The sequence below is a fragment of the Lissotriton vulgaris genome, chromosome 2_1 (genome assembly GCF_964263255.1).
Source record: "Lissotriton vulgaris chromosome 2_1, aLisVul1.2, whole genome shotgun sequence".
NCBI lineage: Eukaryota > Metazoa > Chordata > Amphibia > Caudata > Salamandridae > Lissotriton > Lissotriton vulgaris.
Genome location: NC_141687.1, coordinates 1,303,238,675 through 1,303,251,197, shown reverse-complemented (window position 1 = coordinate 1,303,251,197; position 12,523 = coordinate 1,303,238,675). Strand labels below are relative to the sequence as shown.

General features: G+C 40.2%; 1 protein-coding gene across 2 annotated transcripts in view; it reads right to left on the bottom strand.

Moving 5' to 3' along the window:
- The window catches only part of MGAT5 (alpha-1,6-mannosylglycoprotein 6-beta-N-acetylglucosaminyltransferase), a 752,885-nt gene that overhangs the window by 24,772 nt on the left and 715,590 nt on the right, over nt 1-12,523 (bottom strand). For both annotated transcript variants that reach the window (XM_086957066.1, XM_086957067.1), the window contains exon 16: nt 10,943-11,100. In XM_086957066.1, the coding sequence (XP_086813192.1) occupies nt 10,943-11,100 (158 nt within the window). The remainder of the gene's footprint in view (nt 1-10,942; nt 11,101-12,523) is intronic.

Genomic DNA, 12,523 nt, shown 5'->3' with positions numbered 1-12,523 from the left:
ATGTTCAGGTTTTGACAAATTACTATATCCGCTCGATGAACATGGTACTTGAGAAAGTAGCCTCCCTACAACTAAAAAGAGTCAATACAAAAAACTCAAATCCCTGGTATGATGGTAGACTAAATGAAGACAGGAGATCATTGAGAGCTATTGAAAGACAATGGCGAGCCGTCCCATCCACTGCCCACCTCAAATTACTACCAGAAATGCCTACTACAGAAGGATTAGACGATCTAAAGCGGATTACATACGCACTCAACTAGACCAAACTAAGAATCGCCCCAAAAAATTGTTTGAAATAATCAAAACTCAGTCTAAGGGTGTCCACCACTCCCCCCAAGCCAACCCGGATACGCTCCCCAAATGTGAGGATCTTGCCTCCTTTTTCACAACAAAGTCTGAAAAACTACATAACAATCTAGTATCACTTCCAGATACATACAGAATGTTCTCATGGACCCCAGCGGGGTCCCTGTCCAACTGCTCCACAACACTCGACCTCAAAAACAATGCCTCCTGGACCACCTTCAACCTCTACTGCGAAGAAACTATCCTTAACACGCTCAGTACTCTGAATCCTTCTAACCATTTCACAGACCCCCTCCCAGCATCACACCTAAAGACCTTAATGCCACTGCTAGTGCCCCAATGGATGAGGATCATAAATTCCTCCCTCATGCAAGGAACCATCCCTGACATCCTCAAAGCTGGTCAGGTATCCCCCATCCTACAGAAAGTATTAGCGAACCCATCTGACTTGAATAACTATCGCCCAATATCCAACATCTCGACCCTTGCCTAACTACTCGAATAATGTGTCTACGCGTAGCTTAGTATCCACATAGACCGCTTCAACCTACTAGACCAATTCCAATCAGGCTTTCAATCAGGACACAGCACTGAATAAGCCATGACGGACATAATTGACGATGCACTACAAATACTGGATCAAAACAAAACCTGCCTGCTAATCCTCCTTGATCTTTCCTCAGCCTTCGATACAGTCAAACACGACAATCTACTGGACCTCCTGAAGCATAGAATGGGGCGATCTGGAACAGTATTAAACTGGTTCACCTCTTTCCTCTAAAGCAGAACACAAGGATTCAAGATCAATCAATCATTATCTAATTCCACCCCTGTCACTTTCGGAGTACCTCAGGGATCTTCCCTCTCCCCAACACTCTTCAATCTGTTTATGGAACCACTCACAGAGCTTCTCAACTCCGCAAATATCTAATATGACATGTACGTAGACGAAACACAACTTTACATTAAGGTCCAATCTCTTTAAAACATCAAACTCAATGCTCCAATATACACAGAACTGGCTGGCTAAGAACCATTTAAAACTAAACACACTAAAAACAGAATTCCTCTTAATCGCCCCTCCCAACGAAACAACAATCATCCGCGAGTGGACAGAGCACCTAACAGCACTAGACGGTCAACCTCTCATCATTGATTCTGCTAAATCTCTAGGAATAACCCTAGATAATAAACTAAACATGCTGAAACACATCAGCGCTGCAACAAAGGGTGAACATTTTCAGATGAACACACTAAAAAAACTGAAACCCTTCATACCCGCAAATGACTTCTAACAGGCAGTTCAATCTCTAGTAATTACCCAGAGTGGACTATGGGAGTGTCGCACTCTATGATCTACCCAAATCAACGACGCTCCTCTCAGCCTCTATCAATACAGCCGCCAGACTCGTCACAGGCACCAAACGCAACTGCCACATTTTCCCTGACCTTCAGGCCCTCAACTTTTGAGGCCAGAATCCAGTTAAAAATCGCCTATATGACACATAAGGCACTTCATCACAAAACCCTGAGATACCTAGCGGAGAAACTAGTGCTATCAGGCGGCAACAGGTCTACCACGAGCTCAAACAACCTTCTACTGAAACCACAACGTTTCTCCAAGAAAAAAAACTTACAATCATACCTTCTCAGGAATGGCCCACAGGATATGGAACACTCTACCCCCAGAAACGAGACTTAACACATCCGCGACCTTTTTCAAAGGAAGTGAAATCGATTCTCATGTCCAAATTCACTTGAACTTGTCCTATACACTACTGCAGCTACATGCTAATCTCTAATTGTTCCCAGTACTGTATTCACATAATCCACTGTATTTATATTTATATTTGTCCAATTCCATTACCTATATTTGATCTGTAAAGCGCTCCAATACTCGCAAGGGTCTTGTTCGCGCTATACAAAACCGCCAAAATAAAACAAAATAAACAAAATCGTATTGGGAAAGAACAATCAGGATGTATTAAAGGGAGACTTATATCAGATAATGTTCGATTGTTTCTTAATGTTCTTAGTAAAACCCTGCATGTAAAGCTTCTCTTGTAGCCATAATAAATGATGTTGAGAAGGAGTTTGATAGAATGATCTGGCACTTTATGATTAAATCATGAGTGGATACCATGAGAAGGATTAGTTCAGGGTGCATTTCTTGTGAACAGAGGGGTTACAAGGAAGACTGAGGTACAGAGTTGATTTAAGCCTTCAGACACCGTAAGCTTCAGTTAAAAGGAATGATCATAGTGAAGCCGTTTATGTACTGTGCATGTAACCTTTTAAGATAGGGTCCCTTCACTAGGACGTCAACTAGGGGATTATAGAAAAAGGGTGATGTGGTTGTACTTACAGCTCCTAATGGCCAAATGAGCTGCATAATGCATGGAGGCTCTGAGAGGAGCAAGGTGGATTGTAGGGATGCCAGCAAGTATGGCCTTTACCTAATTCAGTCCGGAAAGGACAGTGCTTAAATCACATCTTTAGAGTTGTGCTCTGGGCAGAAAGGTTTAACCTAATTTGGAATTGGCACAGCTGGCCATGGTGTGGATTTACATCTGGAAATTGAACTGGAATCATGAGTTAACCCAATGATTTAGCACTTTTGATTAGCAAAAGGAAGCAGTCTTAAATGTTAGTATGATCGAGTCACTCAAGGACATAAGTCACACAAGATAGGGTGAAAGAAATTCTATTTTCTTCAGGGTGAATTTGAGATGATCAGTCATCCAAGACTGTATATTTTTTAAACTGATGGCAACAAGACTGATATAAGAGGAAGATGAGACCTTCAACTGATGGTATGAGACATCCTTATCTCTGACTTTGTCAGATGATGATGACCAAAGGTTCACAAAATAATTTTAATCCGTCTAACACTTTTCGGACAAAACCAATGCAGTTATTTAATGTGAGTATAGAGGTGTGATTTTCAATGGTATTGAAGGATACTCATAGGTCTAACAGATTCAGAAATAATGATTTCCCCTTTGCTCAGACTATGAAGGGAATTATCAATGATTTGCAAGAAGGCTATTTAAGGGAAGCAGCACGATTTCAAGCTGGACCTGCACCGAAAGTAATTTAGTAAATTGTTCCCTTTAACAACATCTTTTAATTGTTTGTGCACATACGATAATTGAATTTTCCAATGTTAGTTTCGAGAAATTATGGTCCTTTACCTCACACAAAAGGGTAGACCCAGAATTTGTTTATTTGATTCAATGCATACATCGCAACACATTAGGCTGCTTGATAAACATCAATAAAGGAGAGTATACAAAGTTTTTTCTGTTTTGACTATTTTCAATGGAGTTAATCAAGGGTGCATGTAGACAACCTTTGTATTTAACTTATACACCAAAAATGAGAATGCATTTAGTGTATCCTTTATATGATGATTTAGGGAAAATTATATGAACAAATCTGTTTTTGAATAAACAATTGTTTTCCCTGGCCAACAATACAATTGCACCCTAACTTCACAACTAAATTAGTCCCTTTATGGAATTGAATCTCAAGGGGTAGCAGAGTTGAGCAGAAGAGGATTACCCTAGGAGGCAGAAGGGGTTATAAACACAGATATAGCACGCACAGTAAAGAACACTTTATCAACTTAATGTCGAATGAGAGAAAGTAGTTTTTATTTACAGGTCAGTAAAAAGAACTGATAAGTGTCTACGCAGGTCCACGACCCATTCCTTCCTGAATAGATCAACAGCAGCGATCTAAAGCATCCTAGGTCATGTTGATGCCTTAGGTCATTCTCTATGCAGCTTTTCAGCTAAATAGACCTCATGTAGATCTTCCCACAGTTAGGCAGCACCTCTCCTAGCAGGAGAGTCGAGCTTCTTTATCCCACAAGCCACAGCACAAAGATCTCTAGACTTCCAGGCTTGTACTCAGCGTATGTGGAGATTCAGCCACCAAACACAGATTTTCTCTGACAATGTGCCTGCTATTCTGCTATGTACCAATCAGGCCTGTTTTGTCTGGGTTCTAGGGAACTTGGTGCACTGATACATGAACAGGTTGTTGAAAGATTATTTGAAGAATATTTGATTGCTACATAATAGTTCTGTTGTTTTAACTATGAAATATAAGTTTTCTGGCAACTGTGGACTTGATTATATCAAAAATGTGACAGATTTTTCTGTTTTCAAGCCAAGTATTTTGAGAAAAATATCTTCTAGTACTGCTCCAGGTCACAAGTACAGCTTTTTAAATTTTTCAATGAAGGTCTCAAGGCATTCTCTAAGAATGGGAAGATTTAGTCATTTGGTGTTTAGGGAGCGTGTCTGTGATAAACTTGTAATGAATCAGTTACTGTGACCTGTTTCAGCTATGGTTTCTTGCTCAGGTTATCAATTCAAAATCTCTTTATTCGATTCAAAGAATCATTAAATCATTTCGAACACATCTTTGAAAACATTGTAATAATATTCCAACTAGCACACGCATTAGGAACAGTTTTCAATAAAAACTAAGGTGCAAAAAATGTAAACAATTCGAATTTCCCATTTTTAACATGGTAAAAAGATCATAATTCGACTAAAATTATTGTAAATACAAAGTGCAAATGCCTGTTCCATTAGCCCATAACTGCACCCAAGTTAATTAACAATTATGGTAAAATAATTAAGTCCTAGCCTAGTTCACAATAAAAACATTAATACTATTTTCCTTTATCCCAACATATGCTGTACCATTAATTTAATTATTGGATAAGTGAGCAATGAGTGCAGCAATGTGTATAGTGCGTGTACATTAAAAGAATTTTTAAATGTTGCCCTTTATTTTTCCTTATGTAACTGGCGGCCATTAAAAATTTGCTGATACCTAATACAATAAGTTGAGATCTATCTGATGTTAATATTCTAAGCGTCTCTAAATAGCTTCTGGTATTTAGCCTTTTACACAATGGCTTAATCCATTTACGTCTGGGGGTTACATACGCTGTACAGAAGAATAACACATGCCCGATATCTTTGTTTGCACCTAATGAGCATAATGTACATTTGGGGTCCATTAATTTTAGTTGAGACTTTGTCCATTTAGCTGTAAAGACGTTTAACTGAAGTATCTTGTATCTGAATTTCATATAAAGTGTCTTTGCTAGTTGCGGTTCAATTTCATCTATGAAGAGCTCGAAGCTCGGGGTCATTTTAAAAGACAAGAATTGGGTAGTGACTTTGTGCAAGATAAAATTCCCAAAAATATACTTGATCTTTCGCTTTGATTCAGGAATCAGCAGGCTTGAATTTACCCAATACCGGGTTAGACCTAAATCACGGAGCCATTTTTGAATATGGGCCAACCAGGGAAAAGTAACATGTACGTCCAATTCCAATAACTCATTCAGGGTTGTAGGTCTCTAATTCCACAGTTGTCCAAATTCTGACCCAATATGCCAACAACCTCCATACAGCAAGATGTTCCAGCCTTTTTATCCCAATGTTGTATGTAAGTGGGGTCATTGGGGTATTTTTTGGGAGACACGTGAACATTCTCAAGATTTTATTTTCCCCTACAGTTAGATGTTGGAGATTTTCGCCACCCCATAGCTCAGATCCATAGAGGGTGGCGGATTGGGCTTTGGATTTATATACCTCCAGAGCAAGTGATGGCCTTTGACAGTCAGATATTTTTTCTTCACAATGGGAATAGAGTTTTGCTTTAAAATAGTTTTTGACTTATTTATGACTTTCATGAGAGCTTTTAATCTAGTGTAAAGCCTAGGTATAAAAAGTTGGAAACACACTCCAGGGGCACCCCATTCAAAGCTATTCGTTTTTGGAAGTTTTTGTGTGGTTTAATAGCCATGTATTTGGTTTTATTAGTGTTTATCTCGAGACCTTTTAATTTGCAATAGTTATTAAGGCTATTGAGTAGATTTTGTAAACCCCTGGATGTTTGGGACGATAGAATGGTCTCGTCTGCAAATGTAAGGGCACAGATAGGAGTGCCTCCATGTTTAGGTGAACCATGAGAGGCTAATTGCAGGTGCTCAGCCATATCGTTAACATATAATACGAAAAGAGATGGCGCCAGGACACAGCCCTGACGCACACCTCACCTGATCGGAATTTCATCTGTTAATTCCCCTCCTGCACCCCATCGTACCTTGGCGTAATTTCTATCATGAAGTCTTACAATTTGATTTAAAATCTCCTCAGGCACGCCCTGGTCTTTTAAAGATTTCCATAAAAGATCTCTTAAAATAGAATCGAAAGCTGCTTTCAAATCAATGAAAGCCACATATAACTGTCCCTGTTTTAGCTTAGTATACTTCCAGGCTATGCTTAAAAGTCTGAAGACTTGATTAATTGTGCTTATTTTCTGTCTGAAGGCAGCCTGGCAGGGTGAGAGAATGATTTCAGCTATCATCCAATCGTTTAACTTAGCTGAGATCTGTTTTGCAAACACCTTTTGGATAATATCTATCAGGCTTATATGGCTGTAGTTTGCAGGATCCTCCCTATTGCCCTTTTTATAAATGTGGACTATCTCAGCCCCCTTCCAGGATTCTGGCATGGGCTCAGGCTATCATAGCCAACAGGAAGTGCCCATTTTGGGCATTAAGGTGCTTTGCGTTTCGACTCTCAAGGTGTGAGAATAAAGGAAGCTTGCTCAGCTGAAAACTGTTGACATTTCTATTAACACCAAAGACAGCTCTTTTGTTCTCATGAGGTCAGCTGGAACCTTCTGGTGTTAGTTGTGAGAAATGTATCATGTGACTCCTATTAAATTTGAGTCTTGTCTTTCCTCGTGTTTTTATGTGCTGTTATGACTATTTGCCGAATAAAGATTGTTTGGATTGGATTGGTCTTTCCTCATTGACCTTGTTTCCACTGATGAGTTTAGGGGGATCCATCATTGATTGAATCTTGTGAATACTACCAGAAACTTGTGCATGCTAGGGTATATTTTTGAGTCTTGTCTTTCCTACTGGACCCTTGTTTCCACTGATGAATTTAGGGGGAATCCCTGGATGGTTGACATTGTTATTTACAGACTATTAATATTTGTATTGCCAATAAGTCCATTCAGACTCAGAACTCTGTGAATATAAGAAGATTTCTCTGATACGGTGGATGAGTTTATGACTGTGAAGCCATGTAATCCAGGTGGCTGGAGTGAGTTTCCAGGGTTGGGTCTTAAATACTTAACTTTTGACAAAGTGATGACAAAAATGTGTTGGACTTTCTTGACATGATCTTCTCTTACGATATGTAGCTCATAGACAAGTCTGACAGGTTTGCTAACAGATTTCATCGTATGTGAAACTTCTGAAAGCAGCCTGTAATGAGTACTCTGGGGGCAGTTTCAAGAAATGTTGTGTAAGATATGGTTTCAAATGTAGTTTCAGCAGTTCACAAATAGTAGCGAGAGGGTGAACTTGAATTGACTTCAATTAGGAGATGGTGTGTTGGCGCAGTGCAGACATAAGAAGAAAGATCAGAATAAATAAATACATAATTCCTATTTGCAAAGCTCGAACCCTTAAGGGTTTCAAGGCGCTGGGGGCTGTCAGGGAGATTAAGTCAGCTATTGGCTAAAGTCTCATGATGCTGAGTTGAGCTGTTGCTGGAGCCGGGGATCGAACGGTGAACCCTGAGCTCCGGAGTCAGCTGATCTGGAGTCTAGAAAGGTGTCTACGGTCTGACCAAAGTCAACGGTAGCTTTAAAAAAGGTATTCTTACTGCTTAGGCCACTGGAGTAGTCGACTCTCACTGAGGCACATGAGGTGATGAGGGCACAGCTTTTGGGGTCTTCAGCTAGCTCAACAGATAATCAGGTCTACATTTTGCCATAGGTTTGGGCAATGCTCTGCTTTTCATCCATATTGAAACCTTCCACACAGACCTTATTTACTAGAGTGCCACAAATTTAGGTTTAGAATCAGGTTTAGCTCAATAGCATGAATGTTCCCAACCTGCGCTGACAAACACCACGAGGCTTGTATAGTCATGGCCCTCATTGCCAGGAACCTCCACACAGGTGCTTTTAAGGAACCCATAAAAATAAGGTGTGGAGATTCTGCAGTCAGTGCAGAGAAGTTCGCACACATAAGTATAAGTAAAACTTACATTTTGCAGTATATTTTGTAGTACTACAAAACATACTACAACGCGCTGTTTGGGAATTAGGCACCCAGTGCTACAATATACTCATCTTGATCTAGAAATTGATGCACAACTAAACTTGACCCTTCATAAGGAAAATATGAAATATAGAGCAACAGCAATAGTTCAAGATATCAGGTGATTTGTGAAAACCTATGGAGGTGGTTGGTTGAACAATCATGGTTTTAAAAACCAAAAAACTTCCAGTTCTTCTATAAGTTGCAATACATTTCAAGAAACAAATACTTGATTCCTTGGACTCGGTATTCATGAAATTCGTACGACAATCTTTCAATCTAAGATCATCACCTCCTCTGTTGGCTAACACTAGATCTGAGTTACAGGCCTTACATTTTATAACCTTGTACAATTATTACTGTGACTCTTATTTTACTGATACTTCTACAATGAAAGGTATTATAAAGGAAGAACTGGAGCTAGGAATAAGAAAATACCTTATAGGAAGCAAACATCTATACTAAAAAGGAACACTCTCCCCCCCCCCCCCGTAAGGGCACTAGGTACTTTGAAAAAAAACTGAATCAAACTTTAGATCAAGAAAAATATAAATATGGCTTTCTACTATCATGACATGGAATCAATGCATAAATACAAAAACCTCTCTATACTATAAACACTGACAAACGACAAGACAACCTTACTGGGACTTTAGTTTGGATTCAGCAGTCAAAACAGAATATCTCCGATATTGCATTTTGAAGGGACTTTGGTACAGACCTCAAATAGTGGTAGGGAATGGTGTGTGTGTAAATGGACCACGGAAACAATTGTACACAATCAGGGCCGGCTTTTGGGCACTGCAACAGGTGCGGCAGCACTGGGTGCTGATGTGGTGAAGTGGGTGCTGACCTCGGAGGTGGCGGGGAGGGGGGGGCAGGGAGGTACTGTGCTGTGTTTAGCAATAACTTAAGATTCAAAAACACATTCTGAATAGTTCCTTTTCTGTCCAGCTTTCACCAAGCAATACAAATGTCACAAGAACAAGTGTGATTAATGTTCCAGCTAGAGAGAAGAATTAGAGTTTTGTATAGGGGCAGTTTTCACTCGCCATAAAGTAGAGCAGAGGGTTAATATGCCTGCTGATAAGAATACGTACTGTGCAGATCACATATCTGTATTTTATGAGGACAGCGGAGTGGATTACTGCTTTTGTCACAAGATCCTTTTGTTACCACAGTATATAAGCTACAACCCTAATATAGCACAATGAACTATCATCAAATAACTGCATGCAAAGTGCATAAAATAGGTTAGGACTTTGAGTCCTCCCTCCCCCCCCCCCCCCCCCCCCAGTCTTTCATTATCTATTCATAATGTTGCTAAAAAGGGTTTGTTTGGGTGCTTTAAAACAAATAAAATGTATGTGAGACAGGGGCTATGGAGAGAAGAGGGGCACCTGTGCCTAGTGTAAGTGAGGGAATCCAAGGAGGTGGTCATGGGGAAGGGCGTCAAAAATTGTCCCATCGGGCGCATCCAGCACTAAGCCCTGAGCACAATCACTTTTCTTACTGTAAATAGTTTTAATTATAGGACACAATAAATTACTTACCTCTTGTATGAACAGCCTCTTTAGGTGCTCTTTAAATCTGATCTTGAAATGGACCATTCTATTTTCTCATAACATGAGATGACTGTGAATATATATACATGGGATACTGCAAAATAAGGAATGGCCTAACCACCCACAGCATCGTAATGTCACAGGGTGTGCTCATAGCTATACATTAATGGCTTCAGTGAGATGGGGACCTCCAGCAGAAATCATCCTGAGTTTGCTCCCTTGTCAATTACGATGACAAAAAAATGAAATATTTGAGTCAGTCTCCCACACAAAGAGTCTTAGAAAGGCTGAGAATATCATAATTCTGATAGAGAATTGCTCAGGAATTGGAGGGCAGCCATAATGGATTAGGTCCTTGGGGAGTGCCAGGCCCTGTATTTGCCTACAGTGCTATTATATCTACTCCCTTAGCAACAGAATTTAAGGAACTACAATGTATAGTTGCGAATACATTTTGAAGCACATTTGAGAAAATTGCTTTTTTTAAGAATTTTTACCATTACCCTAATGTATTTTCAAAACTTTTCTTATAGTCATTAGAAATTGATAACCCTATTTAAGTGAATTACGAACATATAACTTAATAAACTTGAATCTTGCAAATTGTAACTTAAAACTACAGTCATCACACATAACATGCCTTTCTCTACTCTTAACCACTCAGCATACACCCTAGCTTAATTTTTCACCCAATGCCTTTTTCCTGTGCCTTCCCGTTATAATTAACCAAATTCAAAGGAGAGGTCTGTTTTCAATGAACGACTTTTCCATAACTCAAAGTGTATTCTGAGTGTTCATGAAGTCAACAAAAGTTAAAAAGTCTTACAATGATATACATTTTACATTATCAATACGGTGTGCAGGCCCCTTTTCTTTACACAAACCATACAAGTATGGACACTCTTTCACTTACTTCAGGAGGTCCTTGTCCTTATTTAAGTGCTGGAAAAATGATGGCTCGCATATTAGGTGGTTTTCTTGGCATACTTGTTTACACGATTTCCCATGTTCTGCCATTTTAACCTGAAGAGCACTCAATGGTGGCCACATGACTTGACCATGGCAAAAATCCTGGAATGTAAGAAAGAATTAGATTGGTATCCTTTATGCCTTTACTATATACAACTTCTTTCCAATACTGTTATTCTACGACTCCGTCTACTCTTTTATTATGATCCCCCTTACACCACCGCACATAACACAATCCAGAAATGTTGAAAAATACAAAATGCATCAGCTGCTGCCTTTCTAAGCAGCGTATTGTGAGAAATTGGGCTGTTGATTGAATGGAGGGGAAAAAAGCCACAAACCCAGTAAGAGGGTAACGAAAAGTCATGAACCTGTGCTTAACGCTCCGGTAGCTTGGCACCGACTCGAGACCATGTGTAAAGTATATATGTAGCATACAAACCGAAATAAAGTGAAAACACAACAACAAAAAACAATTTGGAAACAGAGTCAATTTTAATAGAGGATTTGACACTAAATTGATAAAAATCCAATCATTAGAACTGAGGTTAAGTATTTTTAAAGTTTAAGGTACAAACTAGCATCTACAAAATCAAAGAGCCAACCACGGACATCTATTCGTGTGAACCCGGTCAAAGTTGAAAAATATGTCCAACTGTCGGACACAAAGAATGGATTGGGCCTGATCGGTGCTTACCTTCGGACTTAAATGAAATTCTGTAAAAAACAATGCTGTGAGAAGGTTAATTTCAGCGGGGCAAGGCTGTAGGTGGTGTCCGAGGAAGGAGCATCATCATTGGGGAGGTGCTGGACAATGCCCCAGAGACGATTTCTACGTTCGGGCTTAGTCTCTTTTTTGGAAGTATAAAATCTCCAGTGGGATGAGGCTGCAACCGACGAGTTCCACGAGTCTGGATACCCCTTTGGCAAAGGACCTCTGAATATGATTTGCGGCTGCGGAGAAGATTGTAGCAGGATCTGCAACTAAGTCAGAACGACCGGTGATGCACCTTGGGCGGTTAGACGAGCAGGTTGGTGCCAGTCTTCTCTCGGTTCTCAGAGCAGTTTTTAGCCAAATATTTTTGTAAGTCCCAAGCCTTGGATTTTCCAAGTCCATAGTTTTGAATTGTGGCACCTTTAGCACCACCACCAAGGGTATATGACTGGAAGGGCACCACTTTGAGGGGATTGGGGGGGGGGAGGGAAGGGGGTATAACTCAGTTGGGCTGGGTCCTACTCCTGGATCAGGACATTTGGAGCCTTTCCTTTCCCTGAAGCTCTGATCAGGAAGCCAGCTAACTAGCCCTTGGGGTCACTCTGGTAGGCCTGTGTTCAAGTGAAGAAACAGGGTTCAAGCAGCAAAGCAAGCCTCCAAAGGTTCAAGGCAGTCTCCAGGAAGCAAAGAGGTCCTTCCAGGTGCAGTAAAACAGTGTTGTAGAGTACACAGCAGCAGGCGGTCCTCAGTCCTTCTGCAGATCCAGTAATTAAACTGAAGAGTGTGTCTGAGGGTCCCATTTTTTTACCC